Genomic DNA, 24,783 nt, shown 5'->3' on the forward strand with positions numbered 1-24,783 from the left:
GTCGAGGTCCTGATATCGCCAATGCCTGGGCCGGCGCAAAGGCAGAATCTCAACAATAGGGCAGCGATACAACGTGGAGGCACCGAGTAAGGTATGTACGAGTATTCAGTCGGGATAGACTTCAAGCACTAGATTGGCAAGGGTAGCTCCGGAAGCCGCTGGTGCCTTCGTCTGCCCCTCTGATACGACAACAGGAAACTTGACCTCGGGTTTCAGTGATGTAGCTGTTTCTGTCTCTGTATCCGTACGTACGTGTACAATGAATGGTGTGCTAGATGGGCTCCAGGAGCCGAGGATCCCAAACCTTGGATGAAGTAAAGTTGGAGCTCGCATACATAGAGATATCGCACCGAAGCTGTTGTAACAACAGTATGTATGTAGAGGGCAAAGCAGGACAGACCAGACCAGACCAGCCCAAGATAGGGCAGGAGAGAAATCAAAGTTCAAGGCGATTTCCTAGAAGTTTTAGAGCTAAGCAAGTGTGTCTGTGTCTTTTTCGTTGTTCGTCCCATAAACCAGCTGCAGGCCAGCATCATCCATCGCAAATCGTGCTGGGAGAGGAGCAAAAGGGAAAAAAAGAGTAGATAGACGAGCGCGGTGAATTTCCACGGATGGTCGACTCAACGGGGGGCCTGTCTACCTAGCCTGTCCGTACGTACATAGGCATATGTTTGGGTGCCCGCATCGAATTGGCGAGGATGGGATGGATGGATACAGTCAGTCAGTACCGTACCTGTAGTTAGCCTGTAGGTACTTGGGTAGGCAGGCAGGTAAGGCTAGCCATACACAGACAGGCACGCTGCACGCTGCCTGTCGCAAAAGCCGCCAGTTGTTGGCAACAGAAGACGTCGTCCCCAGAAAGCAAATGTCGTTGCGTTGTGCAACCGACAGCCAAGGGTCGACGCCACATGGGCAGAAGCTTGTTTTCCATTGGTGGTCCACTAACAGCGGGAGCACGGCGCACGGGGGTCCATGGGACGTTCTGATGGGCTAGGGAACACTGGACGGCGAAGAAAGCTTGGGTCTCATGCATGCCGTGGGGCTCTTTGTGTGAGGTACCTATCTAATGTTCCGGGGTCTACAGTAGGAGTAGGTTAGTACGTACATACTTTTCGCGTGCTGCATTGGAGCTAGGCCAAGCTCCGGCTAGCAATTCCGATTGTCTGGGCCCGTCAGTCAGTGTTGTTTGATTTGTATGGAATATGGATGGATGAATGGATCATGGATGTCACCAGAATCCGGAATTGATCGCATGTTTATGACTTGCCAATTGGCAAAGTTATCAGTCTCGTTGGCATCGCTTGAAAGATCCGCAGCATCACGAATACGGCACGCCCCTTAGCTGCTCGGGCAGAGCCGCGCGCTACTAGTACTGGACTGTATTACCCATCACCTCAACTGGCGCTGGAGCCTCCAATGAATATTAGTCGCTCCGAGCGTGATGGCATCTCTTGGAGTTTTTGCGCAGTAATGCATGTTTGATGACGGCTTGACAAAGAGTGGAAGAGCCGCGTATGACCCGGCACGCTCAGCGATCTTTCAATTGTAGCTGGGGCTGAAAGTCGGTTTGTGGTGGTGTAAGTCAAAATACGGATATGTTCGACCAGTTAAATAACATCGGAATCACCATTTGCCCTGTCACGTCCCGAGAATGACCAGCTCTCCACGATACAAAGATATGCTTCCTTCCTCTTTGAATTGACATAAATCATATCAAGACGGTTAAGACTATGGATTCGTGCAATAACGGCTTAGATCTTCTGTGCTGAGGGTCGCAACGTCGATCTACTGCATTCCCTGAACCATGGAATTGGGTTGCAGCACCCGGACCCAGGACCCAGATTGATTGAGCGAGGCACTAGTTAGTCAAGGTACAGCATGAGTATGTAAAGTACTAAAGGTATAGATAGGTAAATAGAATACAGCGCCGTCTCCCTTGAAATGCGTCTATCATCAGCAACAGCAACAGCAACAGTAGCTTCTTCTTCGCCTTCAAGTAAACATGATTATGTAAACCACTTCTTCGCTACATCAAATACCCCCCCACGCTCTGCCAACCAAGCTTCAACACCACGTGCCTCTTTCACAACTGCCAATGCCTTGTTCCGTTGTCTCAAACGGTTAACTCAATGCAAGTCTACAAGCCACAGTGGTTCCAGACTCAGGGAGAGGTGTCGCCCCCATTGGATTATTCTTCTATCAAAGGCATTGATTGATTGATTGATTGATTGCTCTTCACAGTTCAGACAATTCTGTACCCACACGGGCTACCGAGTCTGGGTGGCAAGGGACGGACCCCTAAACAGCCGCTGATGAAGCAAGTCATTTGTGTTTCTGCTGCTGCTCAAAAAAGATCGTCGCTCTTCTCCAGACAATCAACTTGCATGGTATTGTCTTCTTCGCACCGCTGAGCTATCGAAACTGGTCCCTCGGAGACGCTTTTGTGCAGCTCGATACCTTAGTACTTAGGTACTAAAACCCTTGGAGCGCCAAACATCTCTTAATAAACCACCCGTGTGCTCCGTACGTAGGTCGGTACCCAGGCTCCAGACGCGCTTCTAACAAGGGTAGATAAGTTAATCTTTCAGAGGGCTCTGCCAAGTGAAGCCAAGCGTGCCTTAGCCAAGGGGTCCGGTCCGTCAGCTCAAAGCAATTAACTAGGTACGCCGTACCTAGTAATTCATCGTTGCGGCGCGCGCGCTTGACACAGCACAGCACGCAACGCAGTCCTGGTTTAAACTGCCTGCCACACAGTTAGTTTTGCGACGGCATCCCACACCCATTCATTCATAGCTCGCGGCCTGCTCTGGTTCTAACTCTGACTCTGACTCTCTATTCTATTCCTGCTATTCTGTACTCCTGTTGAATTCGAACACGGCCATGAGAATTGCAATCCTCTCCTCTTCCTCTTTGGACCTTGCTTGTCCGCAATCCCAGTAATTGCATTGTAATTTGCCCATCCCCCATCGGGGGCTCTTTTGGATCAGATCGCCCAAAAGGAGTCCTCAGACCACCCCCTCTGATCTGAACCGAACTGGAACTTTTGCAACTGATGCTCATCCCCGTCGCGAATCATGTCTATTCTCTCGAGATATTCTTTGCGCCAAAACCGCGGGTTCTTGGGCTCGGACAGTTCTGCTCTGCCATCGCAGGATGCACAGGTAAGCCAGTGCGTGGCACATCAATGTGCCACATACATAAGCCTCTCTCCCTCCTCTATCTTCATGATTTTGATGTTTTTGACCAACAACGGTGCTGACATAACAGGATCGTCAACAATTGCGCTACGAGCTTGACTTGAACTCATGGAACTTTCGCATCTGGGGTGTTTGCGCCTCTGGCTTTTTAACAGACTCGTGAGCTTTCTCCTATCCTCGCCACTTCTGCGCAACGGCGTCCTGACTCGTGAACAGCTATAATCTCTTCTCGACAAATGTAATCCTCGCTTCTATCGCGTTTGTATACTGGCCAAATGGCCCCGAATGGTCGGGTCTACTCATTAACTTCTTTACACTCTTGGGATCCGTCGTTGGTCAGATCCTCTTTGGCTACCTTGCGGATCGCTATGGTCGAACTCGCCTCTATGGCGTTGAGCTCGTCCTGGTTATTGTTTCTACGATTGGAGTCGCCACTAGCAGTCATGGCTACAATGATCTCTCCTTTCTCGGGTTGTTCATTTGGTGGCGTTTTGTCATGGGCATTGGTGCGTGAAACCTCCGGAGCAACCAACCTCTCTGGCTTCCAACCATACGTAAGAAATGACAAAATTGTATGCTAACAAACACCGTAGGAATCGGAGCTGAATACCCCCTCAGCGCTGTCATCACATCGGAATGGTCCAGTACACATTCTCGCGCCACTATGCTCTCGTCTGTTTTCATGATGCAGCCCATCGGCCAGGCGCTGGCACAGTTGGTAGGCCTGTTTGTCCTCCTCGGCTTCGAGCGAAGTCACAACCTCCAAGGAATGCGTTGCGGGCTCGATAGATTGCATGAAGAGGAATGCAAAAAGGCATTGGACGGCGTCTGGCGCATTGTCATCGGGTCGGGTGCCGTCCCTGCACTGCTCGCCATCATCTTTCGCTTCTTCCTGTTCGACTGTGGTATCTACAGCCTTGAGGTCAGGAACAAACCGAGGATGGCACTGGCAAATACTCAAAGAATATACGGTGCGCCCCAAGGTGCTGGGCTAGAAGCATTCCCCAGCGGAGGTATTAACGGGCGCTCCATGAGTGGCGGTGTTGGCGGACAGAACTCGTTCCCGATGAACCAATTCGTTCAAACACAAGCACCAGCAACATATCAGACTACGTCCCCCGACGGGAACCACCATGTTGCACCTTCATATCGCACAAATGGCCTTGGAGATGGGATGCATCTTGCGAGTAGCTCGCAGCAGCCGATGCCAGTGCAATTTTCGAGAGAGGACCTCCACAACTACTTCATCCGCGACGGGAACTGGGCATATCTGCTGGGCACGGCGGCAACATGGTTCTTCTTGGACGTTTCCTTCTATGGCATGAGCCTCGATAACAGAGGCACTCTGTCGACGATGTGGGCGACCACCACGCCGACCAAGATTGACGACTCCCTCGAGTGTTGGACATCATCGCTTCGCGGGGGGAACTCTACGGTACCGAATTGGGCCACCGATGGACTTCCAGTTTGGTCGACCGACGCGACGCACCCCTGCAACACCATCTACGACGTGCTGATCGAGCAAACAAAGCAATATCTCTTGACCGTCTCGCTTGCATCCATCGCAGGCAGCGCTTGTTTCGTCTTATTTGCCAACCGCATCCCTCGACGTCAGTGGCTCACAGCATCCTTCCTCGTTCTAGCTGGCTTCTTCGTCATCACTGGATGCGTCTACTATGGCGTCCATCAACAAAAGGGTGCTCCGGCCACAGTGGTGTTTGTAGCCATCTGCCACTTCATGTTCAACTTTGGTAAGCTGGCACACTCCCTGTTCCGCATGTCCAGAACTAACCATGGATCACCAGGCGCCAACACGTTAACATTTATCATACCAGCCGAAATCTTCCCGACCTGCTATCGTTGTCTGTGCCACGGAATATCTGCTGCTGCAGGGAAGCTAGGCAGTCTCGTTGCTGTTCTAGTGGTATACGGAATAAACCAGTCATATCAAGCAGAAAATAGACAAGGACTCATCTTTCTCCTATTTGGCTCTGTGGCTGCTGTGGGTGCCATCTTCTCGTGGGCGTACCTACCGGATTCCCAACGTCGCGTCGAGTACGATGGCAAGAGTTACCTCGAGTCCAAAACGCTCGAGGAGCTTGGCGAAGGAAGAGTCAAAGCACGACTTGGGGGCGAGCTGGTGACGATAGAAGAGAAGTGGGATGCTATCAAGAGGAGGAAGAGAGGGTCCATGAGAAGCGACCCCTCTGTGCCAGATGGGACTATATAGAGGCACCGTGGTATTTCGAACTGTAATTATCACATATTTGCCGTCTAAGCGCCATCGCCAGGCGTTACGTTCTTCATACAAATATCCACAATGAAATAGATACCCCTTAACCACAACCGGAATATGCCTGGAAACGGTACAGGCTACTGCTCCAGTCGATATTTCGTGCCAATCTTTTCAATGTCCAGAGAATTTCAGGCATTGTTAGGGGCTCCCTATCGATGCTTAACTTCTTGAACTTGATGGCGCCCATGTTGCTTCATCAAGGCATCTAGTGTCTCACTGTATAGCACCTGGTTGCTAGTTGTGGCTCGCACGCTTCTATCTCCCTCGATAGCATCCAGCCATCGCGCCCAGCGTGATCCAGGTGGGGAAGACGGTATATTCGCCGGGGTCAGGGCTCTGGAGAATCGAAGAGCAAATGGTGCTAGATGTATATCGACCAGAGACATGCTTCGCCCGAGAAAATACGGACCCTATGATAAATTGGAGTCAGTGTGTCGGTCACAGGCGATGTACCGAGAGCTCAGGATCAACTACCTTTTTGTCTGCAGCTTCGACCAGAGCATCTATACTGCCCTGTAAGCTAACTCCTGCTTCATCCCCAAAGGCCGGGTCTTGATGTTGGAGGACTTTGAAGAAGTTCGGGACGATATGACGGTTGATCTCCATAACGTCAGTGACGCCTCTGATATTGGTGATAGTGGGATTTGTCTTACATGATCAATCCAGAAACGACAATGGGCTTTCAATCTTGAATCTACCGGAAGCATCGGTGTTCCTTGGCCGAGATCTTCGAGCTGCGCATCTCATGAATATCACCAACCAGCAACTTTGAGACAAGACTCACATATTCTAATATGACAGCACTATTCGAACATGACCAGTCGTTATGTGCTATGGTGGGCACATAGCCATGAGATTTAGCTGGGAGGGGCTGGGTTGGGTGACGGAAGGCATCTGTTTCGCAGTACTGGTAGTGCATGCCCTTTGCCTCCAGAGCGATCCAGACACGTTGAGAGAATGGGCTATTGCGGTCAGTATACATGGGAATGTGTGTGCATTTGAGGAAGAGTTCGACATACCAGAAACATGCCGCGTATAACTTGAATTCACTCTCCTTTGCGTGTTTTCTAGCTGTGAGTAGTGCAGCTCCTGTGGCTTTCGGGGGAGGCTTTTTTAAAGGATTCTCCGTATTAGAAACTCGTTTTCTTCAGAATTGGCATCATGTATATGGCTTACCTGGACTTTCTCCTTATCCTTTTTCACATCAGCTTGGTTTGCCAAATACCTCTGCACACTATTCTTCTTTATCTCGTCACTCCTTTCAAGCGTATGCTTATGTGGCCCAGAAACGCCGTCTCCCTTTCCATTACCTCCATTGCCATTGACTCTCTGTATTGTCCACAATCGCTGGCCTGCCAGACCTGCGTCAAGACCACTGGCGTTATCAAGGTCCAGTCGAGCCCCCGGGAAATACTCTGTAATTTTTATCTTGACATCACATAAATCGCGCTGGCGTGCATTTCTCTTTCGTTTCTTCTTATTGGGGTCATCGGATTTGGGTGTTCCTGGAGGACGGCCTTTCATACGACAGTCCCAGTAGTGTGAGATGAAAGGTTTGCGCTTATAACGCTGTGTCGAGCGATGGGAGTAGACGTTGTCTATATGAGGAAAATATGTCTCGAACCTAAAGCTGTTAAGGACTGCAAATCATCACAAATTGAGGAGGGCTTCTTTACTCTTCATGTGTAAGAACAATCGTCTCATCCACGTTGAACAGCTTATTCCGCCACATCTCCAGATCTGGGGGGTCAACAATAATCTTACTGCTCAAGTGGCCATTCGATCTTCCAACCTCCTGTGGGTGAGCATTATTTTGTACACTGAACATTCCTACGACTGGTGTTTCCATAACAGGCACCGATACTGCTATCGGCGCAAGTATGCCAAATTGACCAGGGGTTGCTGGTGTCGGGATAGCAGCACCAGTGTGCATGGCATGGATATGGTAAGCCTCTTCGATACTGGGTGTCACATATCCATGCATATCAAGCCCAAGCCCATCTCGATAATCCGGTGGCAGACCCGGAGTTGAGAACGTTGCGGATAGCCCCGGCCCGGAGGCGGAGCCCGGAGGCGGGGTGTTCGGAGCTGTCATGGCAGTGGGTCTCCGTCCTCCGTACAGCTACGGCGATGAGAAACCAAACTCCACTGCAAGATTCGGGCCTCAGCGGCAACGATTAATTCCTCTCGGTGGCACTTTCTGACGTTTTTGTTGCTGCTTTAAGACGTTGCCTAGGTCATTGTCTGAAAGAGGGGCAGGGTTTTATGTAGGTACTGAGCTGCAGCTGCATAAGTACCAGAACTTTAGAAGCAACAAGGGAAACGCCCCACCAATTCTGCACGGGCCAAGAATGCCGCAAAGATATTAGATCAGGTTGCTAGGACCCGACAAACAAAAAATGAAAGCCTCGCAAATCGCTCGCAATCGTATTATAGGAACAGCCCGATGCGGGGGTCGAACCCGCAACCTTGAGATCGCGTACTCGTAAGAGTCTCACGCTCTACCGATTGAGCTAACCGGGCGTGGCTCTTGATTTGATTGCTACTGTGCTCAGCAGGATCGCCTTGAGACCATGGCCAACCAACATCGTCACGCTGGTATACAATAACGCAGCTCTTCTCTTTCCTTGCACCTGTTATTGTCGTAATTGTAGTGGTGTTTCATTGTCATTAGAACCTGGGTATCCTTCAGAATTACTCAAAACATACATGGTAAGTCATCCATGAGACTCCCAACCCATAGTGTACAAAATTGCCGATATGTTTGTCCCGTATAAACGCCCTTCCCTGGTGCCAATTCTGATCCGTGGTGTGTTCGCCTCCCTCTCTTTCTCTCTTTCTTTTTAAGATAATTGTTGAATCCCGGCTAAGCTCTCGATGCCATATTGCTTGCCCAGCAGTCCCGCCCGTAATAATTCCCCGTTCACCGACCTCAGGTATCCTTTGTTTCCCATGTTCCCAAATCCATGGCGTCCATTGGTCCCATATTCATCAACGCCCGTAAAACGCCCTCGCCAACTTGTGGTATCCCTGATTGTCCTTGAATGTCTCCCCAGCCATCGGGCATTGAAAAGCCTCCATTCTGGTCAAGGCTGGTCGGCATCGTAAATCCAGCTGTGTCTGAAAAGAATCCTTGTGTGCTCCCATCGAGAACACCCGGGTTCATCAAAGTCTGGTTTGGTGACATTGGGCTCGCGTTGAAAGAGTTGTGTCCGGATCCGTTCAGCTGCCCAGGGGCCAGATGGTTCCGCTGGTCGGATCCTGAGCTCGAATTTGGTGTAGGTCGATTTGATGTCAATCCATCAGGCGATCCTGAAGCATCTTGGCTGTCACCTGTTACGTCGCCAAAACCAGACATTGTCCGACTGCCAGATCCAGTCTTTTCGAACGTCGCCCCTGAGCTCGGTGTAAGAATGGGTAATTGTTGGTCAGACGACATCCAAGCTTGCGTAGCGAAACTCTCTTCAGCAGTCGTGATCTCTGGTACGCTATGATTAGGCTCAACAATATCCGGTTGATTCCCGTCACCTCTCGAGGGTTGCATATAGTTGCATTCATTACGATATGCTGCTATACCCTGCATTCCTTCCGGGTTGTCACACCTAGCACCTCTGGGCGCTCCTGGGTTGGTAGGCTTTGCGACGTTAGTACTATTCGAGGACAAACGGCATGGGGCCAACATACTCCATCGTTATTGCGTGGGAAGGCTGTCTTCAGCTTGGGGATTCTCAGTGCAAGTGCTTCGAGGTCGACATCGAGCTGAACGAGGAACGACTCAGTCAATGGATTCCTGCGTTTCAGCGCGTTCATTGCAGAGAGCAAGAAACGAAGTGAGTCTGCCGTTTGGCTATCGTCCGGTCGGCTCTTAAGGTACTGCACAAATACTCGCGCTGATACGTATAGGCAGAAGGATATAAACGGGTTTACCTAATAACATATTAGAATCTCCGCTAATGGATGATAGCTGGCAACGCTTACTGTTGAGAGATCCATATGGGAAATCATGCGCATAATGCTGGCAATCTCGTTGGCAGCTGTGATGCATCTGACTTTGCTTTCGGCACTGACCGACGCGGGCAAGTTGTTCTTCTCCGCTTTGAAGATAGCGGCTTGATGTAGACAGATGGTCGAGGTATGGATACTCATGTTTGTGAAGACAATGTTAGGATTCGACAAGCCGGTGGGAAGCTTGAGTTGGGGAGGAAGACAAAGGGATGTGTTAAGGAGAATATTGTCCATCTGGCGGTGTCGTTTCCAGAACGGACCATTCAGGTCGTTGTCAAGGTCATCGGCATCAGGACGGTGCAGATGTACCAGATTTCTGCCAAACAGGCAGGCCATGAGCACGATACCTCCAAAAGGCGACAGCTTACCTGCACCCATGGGGCTAGTGCATTCTGATAGTGACTGTGTCTGCTCGGGTTTGCTCATGATGAAGGCATCTTCTGAGGCAGGGAGATTGGTCATGATGTCGCGTTCGTCAATGGTCATGGGCCAGCCCGTGCCAATACTGGCATACCGGTCCTGACAGAAAGCCATCCAGAATGTTCGACGCCGTTCCTCTCGCTCTGTCCAATCCTTCGGTGGCGCAAGGCATTGCTTGACGTCGAGGCCCGTCCCGTCTAGTCTATGGAGACCAGTCCTACAATGGTCAGTAGAGAAACGGGCGTCACTTAGGAGGTGCATACATTTGAGCCAGGCGGATAGCAGAGCCAGTGTTGATCCAGGCGCGGGGAAAATACATCATCTTCATTTCATAAGAGGCCAGCAGAGTATGTGTCTGGCAGTGAGCAATAGAGATCATGTGTTCTCCATAACCCTTGACGTAATCTGCTTCAACATACTTCCGCGCTCTGCGGTAGAAGAGATCTTTCAGATCCGCATACTTATCTGTTATGGTGCATGCGAGAGTCCACATGGCATATCGCAAACAAACCGGTGGTCTTTGGTTCGGAGCACTGTGATAACTGGTTAGACATTTTACTTTTCAGCAGTATGGGGAAAACAACATACAGATTCATGGCGGCAAGGTAACGGTATTTGTGAATCATGGGAATAGACGGATGAACCTTCTCGAAATAAATCTGGTGAAGCTCGTCAATAGTTTCTTGAGGAGGCAGAGGCTCCTCGAGCCCCAGACCAATCATTTCCCACGTGAAAGTACCACCAACATTGTTCATGCCCATATCTAGACTGGCATTGAAATTGAAGTCGTCCATGGCACCTTGCTGCGGCGACTTATCGGTGAAGTTCCAGTGCTGGTCCATACTATTATCCCCGGTGAGATTTATAGGCGCATTTGAGATATTAAGATTGGCAGGGGATGCTGTCTGAGGTGGTCCGGACATTGCGACATTGATGTTCTTTGGAATATTCTGCGGAGGTTCCTGGGTTTTCAGCAACGTTTCGACTTGTTCTGTAAAGGCGCCGCACGTCAGTAAATCCAATTGTCGATGGCATGTCGGGAAGAGGCTCACTGAGTCGCTCCTCGAGAGCCTTGACGTAACCACGCTTAGGACCACTCTTCCTCCGCTGTTCGTCGTAGGCGCAAGTATGACCAAGACGGGAGCAGGTACTGCAGCTAGGTCTGACTCCGTCGCATTTGAGCTTGCGCTTCCGACATATCATACATGCCAGTCGTTTTGGCTTGGGAACGCTCGCATTATCGGGTATTTCCTGTTGAGGCGCTGTTTCGTCCCCATCGGCGTCGTCGCTACGTGGACGTTTGTTGCCGGCGGTGCCGGCTCCCTTCTCATTTGAGTCCGGCATGGGGGACTATCTGGAAGGCTGTGTTTGTTGATATCGGATGGTTCAAGTCGCAAACCGATTGATCAGACGTCGGCGGGGATAATAAATGCTGGACGGGCGGAATGACACGGTCGTAAAGGTCCGCACCTCCCGGAGAGAGATCCGGAATATTCAAGGAAGCAAAAACAGAAGTGGAAATCAGGAGGGAGGACCGAAGCTGATAAAAGTCCGGAAGATAATGTGTTGGTGTTGTACCGAAGAAACGGAGACACGGAGCATGGAGCGATAGGATTCGAGCTCACCACCGTGAGGTTACGGACTTAAAAGATGGAGGCAGGTGGGAACCCTTGAGGGAGTCGTCGGACTCGGATGGAAGGTGGAGAACAACTAGAGCCTACCTACCTACTACCTTACTGGTACTAGAGTCTCATGCCCTCTAATGGTTGGCAGTCAACGGCTCCACGGTTCTCAGGGAGCTGGTGTTTGAGGGATGCTTGCCGCGATACACCTTGGCTGCCTGGCGCACCTATATCTTCGATTTCACTGGCTTTCAGAGGTAGCCAGTGGAGTGAGGTACTGCAGAGTTGTAGTACGTTTTGTACTGTGGGTAGGTACCTAGTAGATGCCGTCAGTCGGGCCTTGCAGGGTTGGGAGTCGTTGGCCACGCATGAGGATTAATAATGGTATTGGATCCAGACTTACATACTACCTAGTACAGGACCTAGGTTATCACTCAGTTGATTTCCACATCCAAAGTGTGAAAGAAATCAGCATTAAATATACCCGAGTGCATTACTGAGTAGGTATGACTGTATTCGTCATCGAGAAGTCATTACCACATCTCTTGAACTGATATCGTCAACATCCACGATTACTTGCAGATATCATATGTCCTCTAGGTTAACACAGCCACACGCTTCGCTTGTTCCCGTTCTTCTAGTGGCAGCCATTGATGTCGGTGGGCGGCCGACTTGAATAAATATCATCGTCAACCTTGAGAAGAATGATATGAACATTTTGTGTCAATAAGAATGCCAATAAAAACAGTTCTCGTACTCGTATGAGATCGCAAACGCAAAGTAGAGTTACTCGACTCCACGACCAATTCAACAACGACAATATTTCCTCAGCTCAGCATAATCGGGTAACCGTTGGTGACAACTTGGCCACTGCACGTTTAATGTTAACTCAAACCTAATCACTACAAGCACTGCAGGAACTTCAATTACCCTAAACATCTTAATAATTTTGATCAACTCCCAACTATTCCCTCGGTTGAAGAACCAAGACTTGACTATAGTACAAGTGGCCACGATAAACAACGTCTATTCTCTCACACGGCCATGCATGTTCCCTTCTTGTGAAGTACAGCACATTCTGCTGTTTCTGATACCTCACAGTATCGCATATCATAGTAAGCATACCAAGTTAGACATAACGCCCGGAAGCTATTTAAATTGGATGAGCTTGATATGAACCCATTGCATAGCGTTTTGAGTAAAGATCTTTCCCATTGCAATTGCCTGTCTCCCATGAGCAGCACGTCAGCAAGGCCGGGCCCCCATCGTGCAATTTTTGGACCACGATGACCTCAAATGCCCTTCGTCTCCATTGACCAGATCTGCCTTGGCTCATCCCGCTTTGCGGAAAAGCGAGGCCATACGCGGACGCACCGGTCCTTATTTAGCCCGTCTTACACACGACCTAAACCTATCAAGAGCTTCTTCATAAGAAGCAAGTAAGGCTGGCCTATGATAGATTAAATGCTGACGACGAAACATTATGTACAGTACCAATTGCTTTTGCAGAAGTAAGGGCTTCCAAGGGCCGGTATAAACCCTCGTATTGAATACTTAACGTGACTGGGGGACTAATTATTTCCTGTCGACATCGACACCCACGATCCGCAAAATGCCCAAATCACTATATGCAAGACAATACCTTGTTGGAGCCCAAGCAACTACTGGACAAGCACCAGCTGTCTTGAACGTGTGGACATGGTCTCCCGTCTCGACATGTGATACTTCCAGGCCGGATCCTACCCAGAAAACAAGTTAGCAAAAGCGTCTCAAAACATAGGCTAGAAACTTTTACCTTCATCACTTCCACCAACAACAAAACTACCATCGAACGTAAAGCCTGAAGCCAAAAAGGTTAGCCAACCCACTATAAATCGATACCAAAGGAACGCACTGAGGCTCTTCACTGGCCCGACCATCCTCGTAATTGTTCGCTGGCAAATCCAGTCTGTTGTATCCCACAATGCAATAATCGAGTCTGAGCCTCCCGTCGCCAGATACCGCCCCGTAGGCTGTAGATCAGCAGTCAGACACGAAGAAGTATGCCCATTGAGCTCAAACTCGTCCGTCTCTTCACCGTGTTTGCTCTGCAATACAGGTTGGAACCCAGGGTATGACAAGACTCGGATACGTCCTTCTGCTGTAGTCACGAAGATCTTCTCACCGCTCCAACAGAATGCGATCTGGTTGGTCTGCACGGACTGTTGATGCGTGCTGAGAGGCGTCGACTGAGATGGCGATAGAACGAAGATGGTATCTGCCTTGTTCCCAACGAGAAGCGTGTTCCCGTCTGGTGCCCAGACAAGAGTAAAAGCGTCCCCAAGTCCTTTGACCTCGTTGAAGCATGCCTTTGTCCTCACGTCCCAGAACTTGACCACGCCGTCACTGCTCACACTGCAAAGCTCTGCATCCTTTGTTGGGTTGAATGCGACCTTCTCAACAGATGCTGAGTGGCCCTTGAGCTCCGTAGAAAACTTCACATGAGGCTTTTCAGGGTTCCCTATCTCGTTCAGCCTCGCTCTAGTGGCCTTACAGGCCCCGCAGACTTGATCAACTTACACACTCTGAGGGTTTTCTCTGACGACCCTGTTGCTACTAGAGTTCCGAGAGGATTCCACGCGATGCATCGCAAGCTTCACCATCGAAATCAGCAAGAGGGAGAAGAGAATGGGCCCCCTGGTCAGATAACACATACCTATGGGGATTCGAGCCCCGCGAGTTGTTGGGGTCGTTGTAGGGCTGGCTTCTGAGGTTGCCAAAGTAGCCAGAGAACTTATCCTTTGATAAGCTTTGTCTTGCTCGAAGGACAGGTGCCATGTTATTCGACGGATAGGTGTAAATTTCGCTGTGCTTGGTCCAATGCTCTCGCTCAATTGGCAGCAGCTATGTTGCCGCTCAGCACATGCGACAGCTTGAGCACCCGAATTAAGTGGATTAATTGGCTTATATTTACAGCAAGTGGAGGCTGGAATGGTTGTCTTTGAAGATTGGTGCTGGATGATGTTTAATGGTGATTGGAGTGCTAACATGAAAGAGCATCCCGTCAAGGTTAGTGCGGATCACACAAGCCACAGGCCTAAAAGAGCGTGTCTCTGACATTTGGTGGGCCTGACGTGACGCGACGCAACAGTTAAAGCCGAGTCAAGGCTAGTGCATTAAAAACCATCCATGTTTATAGACGCCGTCTCCAACGGCAACCGTTTCGACATTAATCATGTTCTGCGTAAACATCCATCTCTATCCGTCCGTACATAGGCACGCGGCCGATAACTAGCACGCGGATTTACCCACTGTAACCATCCAAGGCCCCGGCCACAATCACCCACTGTGGTCCATGTATTCGTGAAATGTAAAACTTCATTCCTGCCATTCCTGGGCTCTTTCCGTAATCCGGCCATGGTATATGTACAATTTTCTATCACAAGCCCTTTTCACGACGGTAGCCGAGATGCACAAGAGCCGTACCGAGTTCTCCTACTCCAGTCATTGAGAAACATTGCTAGACCGCCAAATGTCAAGCTCAGCTTGCATCCGCCACCCCGTGGCCCGTGTCGTACGGCTTCCATTACTCCCCGTCCAGTGCCCCATGAATAGGCCGTCTGCACAGCCAACTCCAACCAGCCGAACCAAGCCCTTAACTTCCTTCGCCAGTGACTCCATGCGCCATGTATGAGGACGAAAAGCATGCTTCGGGAAATGTGCAAAAAACCAGACAATCGCAAACAAAAAAGTGCAGATGCTGTCCGTAATATCGGACAGTGAGAATATGAATCCAGACCAATACGGCAAGTGCTTTTCATTGCATACTCGCTCAGGTATCGACAGTGGAATGTGTGGTATCATGATGGCCCATGAGGTTACCAAAGGGCGTCGGTGATCTATTAACGTCGTGAGGCGGCGGTGTAGCTGAATCCAACCGCTAGCCGAGTATCCTGTTCTTCAGAATATCGAATAAGATGTGCCATAAAAGTGGTGACTTGAAGTGCCTATGATAGCTCATCGAGGCTCAGATGAACGTCGTGGACGCCGAATAGGCCAGCATTCTTCTTTGCCCATTGGCGAGCAAGAATCGAAGCTTTGTAATTTGTCAGCTGGTTATTCTTTCCGCGCTAGGAGAGGTACATACCCTTCAAGAACTTCTTGCTAGCATACTTCTTGAAAAATGCTTCATGAGTGACAGGGCGAGCGAGGTAGTCGACCATGAGCTGAACGACATGCTCGATCTCGTCCTCAGTGTAGCCAGCGTAGTAAGAAAGAGTCTCGTCCTGCAGATCCATTAGTAGTTGTCGCGTTAAGAATGTGAACTTCACGTACCCATTCGCCCCGGTCAAGCATCAGTCGCGCTAAATACATGGCAGCAGCAGCAATGTGACTAGGTCGGTAGGGCATGAATCGATGATCCAGCAGCCCAATCTCCATCAGGTACTTTCCAATGGTTCGAGACTGGATATCGTAATTGTCTGCCTTGGAGACACGGCGGAGGAAGTTCATCGGGTTGGGGTAGCTGAGATCGTAATTGAGAGTGCTCAGGATAAATCGCTCAGCACTCAGAATCTCAGCCTCAGTAAAACCATCGTCGGCAATGCGCTTGAAGTTCTCGACGTGGGGAGAGAGGACCTCCTCGTATTTGGAAGCGATGAACATGGCAGTGATACCAACAAGCTGGAGACGGTCAAGCTGAACCACCTTTTCTGATAGGAAGCGATCGATAAGATTGACGGCGAGGAATAGGGTTTCGGGAAGTAGATGGAAACGGGTATGAACCTCAACGAGCCAGTCGACCAAGATACCGCGCGTCTTCCATTCGAGCTCGTCCTGATGAGACATATATTCAGGATTGGGAATCGACTTGACCTCAAGATCGCGCAAGTAGTCAAAGATCTCATTGGCATACTCGGCAACCATGAGAGGATCTTCTAGATCCTCGCTATCCAAGTCCTTGACGCCAGGAGGGTACTCGAAAGGTGCATCTTGTACCTCTGCCTTGTCTAGAGAGACCTCGGGCTTCTGGACTTCAGCCTCAACAGGTGTCTCTGATCGTTCACGTTCCTCAGAAATAAGATGCTGCTTTTTGGAGGGATGCTCATTCTCGTTGACGGGAGCTTTTATCTTGGTGCTGGCGGCATCTGTTACAACCTTTCGCTTGTTAATGGTGCCGGAACCGGACTGTGTCTTGGAGTTGGTAGGCTTCGAGCCGAGAGCAGTTCTTGTGGTAGGACGCGCAGTCTTTTTCTCGATACCGGTGGGTTGAGCAGCCTTGGAGACCAATCCCTTGGCCTTCTTTCCAGCAACACCATCGACCTTTCCTACATTACTGACATCGCCCAATGCAGCGCGTTTCCGCGTGTTACTGGCGGCGGTACCGTTGACTGTGGATTTCTTTGTTTGCAGGGCAGCCTTAGCAGGCATTGATAGCTCATCAACCTTGAGAGCGGCAGCTTGGGCTCTTGTAAGACGCGTCGTGCCGCTGTTCTCGTCGTTCTCGTTGCCGGCGAGGCGCGTACGAGTGGCCCGAGCCTGCTACTCAAGTTAGAATGGCTGATCGGGAGAGGGACCCAAGCCTCTCGGTCGCGTCTGAGCACTTACTGGAGGCATCTTGACTATCTAGTTGTTGATCGGTGTAATATTGACAAGGGGTAGTGCTGGAACAGTTCAGTTAGTCAACGCGTCGAATGAGAAACATGAAAGGAAAAGATGGCTGAGATCACGAAAGGTTATAGACAAATAGCATTCGAGCTGCCGAGAAAGTCGAATCAGAGTAGGAATTCAGCTACCAACCTTTGGGACAAGCCTGGTGAAAACACCGTGAAAGGAATGTTGTGAGTCGTGATAGATGGAGCGATGACTGATGCTGTATGTTAGTCGAGGATGACCCAGGCCGGAATGGAAAGTTGTTGGCGGAGGAAGTAAACAAGAGGTAAAAGGACAGGAGCAATGGGCAAGTTTGGGCGGAGACGATGTTTATGTTCAAGAACAGATGTGGTTGTGAGGACGATAGAACTGTTTTGACGAGCGGGTAAGGAAGATGAGTTGTGGAGATCCACCAAAGTGGGTACGTACCCGTACGCGGCTAACAAGTCGCGTTTCTCTTCGTTGCTCTAGGTACGTCAGGCTCCCAAGCGTGATGTCCCACTCGAAAGAAAAGGATTGGAGCTTGTTAGGAGCAGGGGTGATGCGATAGCTTTGCTATTTTCCCAGGACGTATCGAAACGCGAAAAGAATCGAATACTGCGGCGTGATGTGCAGTCGACTTAGTAGTTAGTTAAGTGCGAAAAATGTCGAGTAGGGCTGGACAGTTCAGCAGAGATGCTTGATATCAGACGACGGGGGATAATGAGAATGGTAGGATGAATGGCAATATGCCGATGGTCGAACAAGGATAAACGTAAAAGAGACGGTAGAGACGACAGGCACATTTACAAATTTGAATATCAAAAGAAGAGAGAGAGCCAGGTCAAGGTAAACGGACAATGGTGGACGGGGTCTTGACATTTAGTATGGAGGGGCGGGATGGATGAGATCAGTACAAAACGCGCCTGCATCCAGGTCAAGTCGCGAAAGCTGCTGTCAACCTGGAACCTTGGAAAAGCTACGTACTACTTCCGGCTCAAGACTGTGTTTTTGTGGGACTGCCGCCCTAGCAACCGCCGGCCAACCGCCTTTGAGTTCAATCTCATTGGCCCAGCCTCGTCGCGGGTCGAGGTTGTTCACGAAGCACGAGCCATGTGGGAGCTACGTGAGGGCGTTTGTGGCGGCTGCATGTGGCGGTGCAGGTCTCTGTCAAGTGGTGGCTCAGATCGGTCTTCCCGGCACAAAGTTATTCATTATCCGATGAAATTTGAACATCCCCAACGACACCAACGGTGCAATTGGCGATAGTGGGCTTCTTTTTTTTGACGGTCCTGGATTCCCCGATCGTCCCTTGCTACTGGCTGAAGATCGCTTGAGCTACCAGGAAGTATTTAATATTGATAGTCCGTCTGATCTGCTCTCCAGCGACCGTCGTTGGGGAACGTCACTGCCTTCCCCTCTGAGTTAATATCAAACCATACAACCACACGAATCGAGCCCGATGAAGACCAGCTGCTAAAATTCCAACACTGAAACACCCGAGACCGACAATGCTTCAGTCCGGCATTCAATTTGCTGCTGCGCGGCAGAGCGCTTTGCGCATGGCTCTGGGCCGATCGCTCCCACGAACATATGCAACTATCAGACGTTCTAACGAGACCACCGCCAGTCCGAAGGAACTCGCCGAGAACCCCGAGAGTCAATCCGCCATCTTGCGAGTCTATAAACCCCGAACACCTGGTGTGAGGCATCTCAAGCGACCTATCAACGATCATCTATGGAAAGGACGACCTTTCCTTCCCTTAACATTCCCGAAGAAGGGCCAAGCAAAGGGTGGCCGAAATGTGTCTGGTAGGATCACCGTGCGACACCGAGGCGGCGGTGCGAAGAGAAGAATAAGAACGGTCGACTTCCTCCGCAACCGACCAGGACCTCACCTGGTGGAACGCATTGAATACGACCCAGGACGGAGTGCGCACATTGCTCTTGTCACTGAGAAGGCTACCGGACGTCACACTTACATTCTTGCCGCTGATGGTTTGAGGTCTGGGGATATTGTGCACAGCTACCGTGCCGGTATTCCTCAAGATCTGCTTGACAGCATGGGTGGTATTATTGATCCTGGTATTCTAGCTGCAAAGACTGCCTTCCGTGGTAATTGTCTACCTATGCACATGATTCCTGTCGGTACTACAGTATTTGCTGTAGGATCCGCAGCTAGACGTGGCGCCGTATTTTGTCGTAGTGCCGGCACCTCAGCTGTGGTTGTCAACAAGAACGAGGAGACGAAAGACGACGGTACTAGGGTCATGACCGGCAAGTACGTTGAAGTTAGACTCCAGAGCGGTGAAGTTCGACGAGTTAGCAAGGACGCTTGTGCGACGATTGGCGTGGCTAGCAACATCCACCACCACTATCGCCAGCTGGGCAAGGCTGGACGAAGCCGGTGGCTCAACATTCGACCTACAGTCCGTGGTGTTGCCATGAACAAGGGTAAGGAACATGGGCGTATCTTAGCAGGACTGCTGCTGACATGAAATACACAGTCGACCATCCTCATGGTGGTGGTAGAGGTAAATCGAAGGGTAATCGTCACCCTGTCTCTCCTTGGGGTGTTCCTGTAAGACTACCTAATAGCCTCGAAGCATATGAAGCAATGCTAACACCATCGCCAGACCAAGAGTGGTTACAAGACCCGACGCAAGCACAACAGAAACAAGTGGGTTGTGGTACCTCGACCTCGAAACAACGGAAAGCGCCGAGACAAGGCCAATTAAGGGAAAGGAGTGATGAGTCGATGCGTTGGATGAAAAGCACATGCCAGGCCGAGAAAGAAGTCGGTCGTCAGTGCGTTGTATATTATGACGCTGCATTGTATCATATGTGACATTATAGATAAGGGCCCAATTGGCGTCTTGATCAAAGAACCACGTAGGAACATGTATATTCCATGATTTGATGTTTTGGCAATTTGACATTACATGTGGAATTGTTACAAGCTGGTTTCGCCAAAACTATACTCCGTAGCACAGCCTTTTATCATATATATCCCCGGGACCGCACCGTAAACGCTGGGGGTGATGAAGCCTGGGTGACAGGTTTATGCAAGCACCTTGCGATGGACAATCAATCGTCATATCCTTGCAAAGGATCTGATCATGTTCAAAGCAGCCGAGAATTATAATAGCAGGACCTATCGAACAATGAGTGCGCTGTTGCAATCTCTGACCAGACAAAGGCCTTTCGAGTTTCACCAAGGGTATAGTGTTTCACCGACTCGCAGCAGTCGCAACACTCAAGGCGCAAGGGTCCTTTGGCTGCCGCCGAAGAAAAGGGTTCATTCAGGCTGAGTCAGTGGAGATAGCGAGTACTGAGCTGAACGCAGTTGCTTTGTACTGTGATATGCTATCATCTGCTTTGCTCTGTAAGTAGTCTTCCATTTGCACGCCCAAGATTCCGAATAGCCGTTGGTTTTACGAAAGAGCCAATAGTTCGCCTTGTGCCTTTGCGGAGAATCGATTGAATACCTTTTTTGCTTTTTTGGACGGCACTGTCCGTACAAAGGCGGCTACTGATGGACCAAGCCCACACGGCTGGGTAGCTAGGTCCTTTGCACAGCCTCACAGAGCCACGAATCGTATTCTGAGCCTTTCGCTGCCAAGAGCCAAGGCTGGATGACAGGTTCAGCAGTGCTGAACCATAATGAAGTCTAGGTACCTACCAAACTACAAGGAGGTCTGAAATTGAGCAGCAGCTTGTAGAGTCAACAATTGTTAATAAATCTTTCTGTTCTCGCTTCACTAATCAAGACTGGCTCTAATATCATTGACGTCGCAGGCGGGTAACAGAATTAAGGTTATTTCTCATCCGCGAAACCTGATTGGACGGGAAGATTCGGGAAGAGATAAACGCAGATCATGGCAGGGCCTGGTAAGGCAGGTCATAGAGTTATGACTTTCAGGGAAACAAGACCGTCAAAAAGAGCAGGACGGGATGACTGACTGGGATATTTGGTGTGCTAGGGATTGGCTAGCACGTACGGAATGGAGAACATACATGCATTCCAAAATGCCCGATGGAGCTAAGGGGGTGACGATTGTCAGATGGTGTTGAAGTGCTAATTGACCGCCGTAACCGTGACGAAGGCATGATTGATGAGACACCGAGCACAGTGGGAGCGGTTGGCACCTGACCAAGTGCCTGTTCCTTTACTCTGTTTTCACTCGAGAGTCCATATCATCAATCTACCTGAACCAAGGGAGACAAAGGCCGGATTGAAGAGTTCACCTGAACCACATGATGGTATTCGGCGTTCACTGAATGCCAGATCTGACATGATACAGGCAGGTACCGAAACACTGCGGACTATCCGTAAAATTAAACAAAAAACAACCCTTCCTCGGGCTCCTCGTACCCCTCGTGCCCCGATGCGAGTTGAAAAATAGGTATCGATGCGCAGACCCCCGAGAGAAATGGATCATAAGCGGGACCACGCGAGCATTTCCCCAATGAGGCTCCCACACGCCACTAGTGCTACAGGGGGTTCGTCATAGCCTCGTTCTAGTGGCAGCTGTGCTTTAGAAAAAACAGGCGCGCGCAAGCTCAAACACCATCAGAATAGTCTCAAAGTGAAAATCTTTTATGATTTGAGCTAGTATTGGAAGGCTCTTTAGAAAATAAGCCTTGCAACACTGGCCCTGCGAGCGGTACATGATCCCGCAAGGAGATCTTCGGCCCCCCAAATTCAAAGACAATTCTCCTAGCAATTGTAGGTACTTTACCTAGGTAGTCTTGGCCCCCTGCCCAGACTCCAGCTGGGACATAGGGCCCAAGGCTAGGAGTGCCGCAGTACACGTAACCTCCAATTACCGAAGCCGTCAGCCCCATTCATTTCTTACATCAGTTTCCAAAGGACCATTTTCTAGTAAAATCGTCCGCAGATCAGTCCAACGCTGCCAGTCCAAACAAACAGAAGAATTCCATCTGACATCGATATCAAGCACAAGATTAACAATTAACGAAGACATACCAGTAAGAGCGACCGGCGAGTGAGATTGGTTTGGCGACTGAAAATATCCTCCGGTGCTTCATACCCCAGACTTCAAGCCAATACCCAACACCCAATACCCATAACCATAACCATTATCCCTTCATTTCTTGCCCAAGTCATTGAGAAACCCCAGACTTATTGTCGCATGCCAAAACTGCTGTTCCTCCTAAGCCCACCTCCTTTGGACTAGCCGCTTGGCCGTTCTTTTCATTCTCTCTCATACACACACCTCTCTCTACAAAGCCCACACGCCCTCCCCAGACCCCAACGCAGACGGAGGCGTAAACTGTCTGGCTCTCAAGTGCACGCAGAAGCGGAAACGGGGGCTCAATTGAGTGTGTGACGACAAGCCCCAAACCTCAAATAACTCCCCCCCGATTCGGCACTCGATCTTCTCCTCCCCTCTCTTGATCGAATATGCATTCATATTACAAGATGGGCGACTCGGGTTTAGGAACATTATCTGGTGGTTTGCGAGGCCGTCGCTTCCCCATTCGACTGATCTTGTCCTACCTCTTCGACTGGATTATTTGCTTTGTCTTTGTTGGTATCGGAGGTTGGCTCGATAGAGTTGCGCCTGCGAAACGACCATTCTCACTTGTTGACCCTAATATCTCGTACGTAGGATGTCTCCATCTCTTGATATTTGTCTAAAATGCTAACGTCGTTCAAAGATATCCATTCGCCGAACATGAACTCGTCCCCGCTTACCTCTTGTTCATCCTCGCCATTGGCGTTCCGTTCGTCATTGTCGCCGTTGTCTCCCTAATATTCGTTCCTGGCCCGACTGTACCTAAGGGTACCCCAAAGACTCTTATCTGGCAGCGCAAGCTCTGGGAGCTTCATGTTGGTGTCCTCGGCCTCGTCCTATCTCTCACGCTGTCATGGTTCTTCACGAGCTCTATGAAGAATCTGTTTGGCAAGCCTCGACCGGATCTCCTTGCCCGCTGCGACCCCGATTGGAAAAACATCGACAAGTATGTCGTTGGTGGTTTCAAGTGGCAGAGCATGACAGGACAGCTTGTCTCGGCTGATATCTGCCAACAAACCGACAAGTACAAGATTGACGACGGTTTCCGCTCATACCCTAGCGGCCACTCGTCGTCTGCCGCCGGTGGCCTCATTTACGCCTCGCTCTTCATGGCCAGCAAGTTCGCAGTTACTATTCCCTTCGTGATGCCCTCTGCTGCTGCTGTGGCAGGAGCAGCCAGCCATGCGGCGTTTCCCTCTCGAATCCATACCGGCTCTGTCGTCGATCCCTACGAGCCCTCGCGCGCCCGCGCCCCAGATGGATCATTTTCTTCTGTTCCCACAAAGGAACGCGCAGGACAAGATAATGCCAAGGTCCAATCTCTGCGTCGCCAAGCTGCTGCGCCCCCGATTTACCTCCTTGCTCTTGGCCTTCTCCCCTTTGGTGTCTCAATCTTCATTGCTGGTTCGCGCTGGCACGACCGCCGCCACCACGGCTTTGATATTCTCTTCGGCTACTTGATGGGTCTTGTTGCCGCCATTTTTGCGTTCCGGTATTATCACTTGCCCATTCGTGCTGGTGCTGGCTGGGCATGGGGTCCTCGAAGTGATGAACGTGCGTTCTGGGCAGGTGTTGGGCGACAAGGCTATGCTGGTACAGACGAGGAGCTCGGCGTCTATTCTCCTCGACGCGACGTGGGCCATTCTGGAGATACGTCATACCCACCCATGACATCTGCGCTCGCTCAACGGAATGTTCGCCAAAACACAGACCAAGAGCCTAGGCCCAGCCAAAACTTCCAAGACGTGGAGCTACAGAGGATGGATGATTCTGATCGACTAGAAAACAGGTTCCCTGATGAGCGGTTCAATGAAAACCGGTATGGTGACGCTCATTATGCTGAGAACCGTGTCTAGAACCGCAGAATATCGCAATCTAAGGAAGATTGTGCTTTACAGCAAGACATGCAGTGCTGGCACGTGTACATGTATGTAATTCAGATGGATGGTATATTCAGGTTCCAGGGAAAAGGTGACACCCCTGGATGTTGGTCAGGATTGATTTTTTGTTTGTAATGAATGGAAAGCGAACAGCTTGCGGGCAGATAGACCACTTGATTTTTTGACACGACATGACACGAACAACGAGATGACCGATTGATATGGTACCAACCTCAGCCAACGTGACTATCGGTGAGATATCAAAATAATTGCTTGTCAAATCAGAGCAAGGGTTCATAGCCGGTGGGCGATCAGTAAGGTTCACGTCCAAATGCATTGACAGGGGGGAAAAGAACGCTTCTTTGTAGAACAGCTATAATTCGAGAGAAAAATAAAACATTTCGCACTCCTTCGTTGTTTATACCAGTCCAATCCAACCCATATGACTTGCCGCCAAACGCCAATCCAGAACCTGACCAACAGCCGCAGAACAATAGAACTGCTCTTGTTGCCTCCGAGAGACGGCGAATGCATTCGCAGAAGCAGATTCGTGTCCACTCAACAACCCCAAATAAGTGCTAGAATACGAGGAATGTTTCCAGGGGAGCTTTATTCATGTCCATTTGAGCGAATTGGTGTGGATCGTCTTTGGTGCCAGTCGTTATGACTCTGATTCTATTACCAGTACCTATCCTAGCGCTCTCCTCAGGG

The 24,783-nt window shown here is 50.1% G+C and overlaps 7 protein-coding genes and 1 non-coding gene across 8 annotated transcripts; 3 read left to right on the top strand and 5 right to left on the bottom strand.

The window, feature by feature from the left end:
- Positions 1-3,153: 3,153 nt before the first annotated feature.
- On the top strand, positions 3,154-5,427 carry J7337_000597 (uncharacterized protein; the record flags this gene model as incomplete). Its single annotated transcript, XM_044818346.1, has 3 exons — positions 3,154-3,161; positions 3,414-3,703; positions 3,791-5,427. The coding sequence occupies 3 exons, from the start codon at positions 3,154-3,156 to the stop codon at positions 5,425-5,427; spliced, it is 1,935 nt and encodes a 644-aa protein (XP_044686048.1).
- Positions 5,428-6,187: 760 nt separating this feature from the next.
- On the bottom strand, positions 6,188-7,588 carry J7337_000598 (uncharacterized protein; the record flags this gene model as incomplete). The annotated part of the gene is made up of 4 exons (XM_044818347.1): positions 6,188-6,455; positions 6,513-6,601; positions 6,670-7,117; positions 7,170-7,588. The coding sequence occupies 4 exons, from the start codon at positions 7,586-7,588 to the stop codon at positions 6,188-6,190; spliced, it is 1,224 nt and encodes a 407-aa protein (XP_044686049.1).
- A 345-nt stretch (positions 7,589-7,933) lies between these two features.
- J7337_000599 lies at positions 7,934-8,016 on the bottom strand. The gene has a single exon. It is a non-coding gene; the product is annotated as a tRNA-Lys (tRNA).
- A 409-nt stretch (positions 8,017-8,425) lies between these two features.
- On the bottom strand, positions 8,426-11,262 carry J7337_000600 (uncharacterized protein; the record flags this gene model as incomplete). Its single annotated transcript, XM_044818348.1, has 6 exons — positions 8,426-9,127; positions 9,178-9,366; positions 9,472-10,135; positions 10,182-10,451; positions 10,507-10,909; positions 10,971-11,262. The coding sequence occupies 6 exons, from the start codon at positions 11,260-11,262 to the stop codon at positions 8,426-8,428; spliced, it is 2,520 nt and encodes an 839-aa protein (XP_044686050.1).
- Positions 11,263-13,201: 1,939 nt separating this feature from the next.
- On the bottom strand, positions 13,202-14,357 carry J7337_000601 (uncharacterized protein; the record flags this gene model as incomplete). The annotated part of the gene is made up of 3 exons (XM_044818349.1): positions 13,202-13,279; positions 13,409-14,060; positions 14,236-14,357. 3 exons carry the CDS (start codon positions 14,355-14,357, stop codon positions 13,202-13,204), a joined length of 852 nt encoding a protein of 283 aa, XP_044686051.1.
- Positions 14,358-15,526: 1,169 nt separating this feature from the next.
- On the bottom strand, positions 15,527-17,135 carry J7337_000602 (uncharacterized protein; the record flags this gene model as incomplete). Its single annotated transcript, XM_044818350.1, has 4 exons — positions 15,527-15,615; positions 15,667-15,805; positions 15,855-17,060; positions 17,127-17,135. The coding sequence occupies 4 exons, from the start codon at positions 17,133-17,135 to the stop codon at positions 15,527-15,529; spliced, it is 1,443 nt and encodes a 480-aa protein (XP_044686052.1).
- Positions 17,136-18,661: 1,526 nt separating this feature from the next.
- J7337_000603 (uncharacterized protein) lies at positions 18,662-19,888 on the top strand (the record flags this gene model as incomplete). Its single annotated transcript, XM_044818351.1, has 3 exons — positions 18,662-19,604; positions 19,658-19,731; positions 19,787-19,888. The coding sequence occupies 3 exons, from the start codon at positions 18,662-18,664 to the stop codon at positions 19,886-19,888; spliced, it is 1,119 nt and encodes a 372-aa protein (XP_044686053.1).
- A 2,708-nt stretch (positions 19,889-22,596) lies between these two features.
- On the top strand, positions 22,597-24,048 carry J7337_000604 (uncharacterized protein; the record flags this gene model as incomplete). Its single annotated transcript, XM_044818352.1, has 2 exons — positions 22,597-22,778; positions 22,836-24,048. 2 exons carry the CDS (start codon positions 22,597-22,599, stop codon positions 24,046-24,048), a joined length of 1,395 nt encoding a protein of 464 aa, XP_044686054.1.
- Positions 24,049-24,783: the final 735 nt, after the last annotated feature.

Source organism: Fusarium musae, chromosome 1 (assembly GCF_019915245.1).
Source record: "Fusarium musae strain F31 chromosome 1, whole genome shotgun sequence".
In the NCBI taxonomy this organism is placed as follows: Eukaryota; Fungi; Ascomycota; class Sordariomycetes; order Hypocreales; family Nectriaceae; genus Fusarium; species Fusarium musae.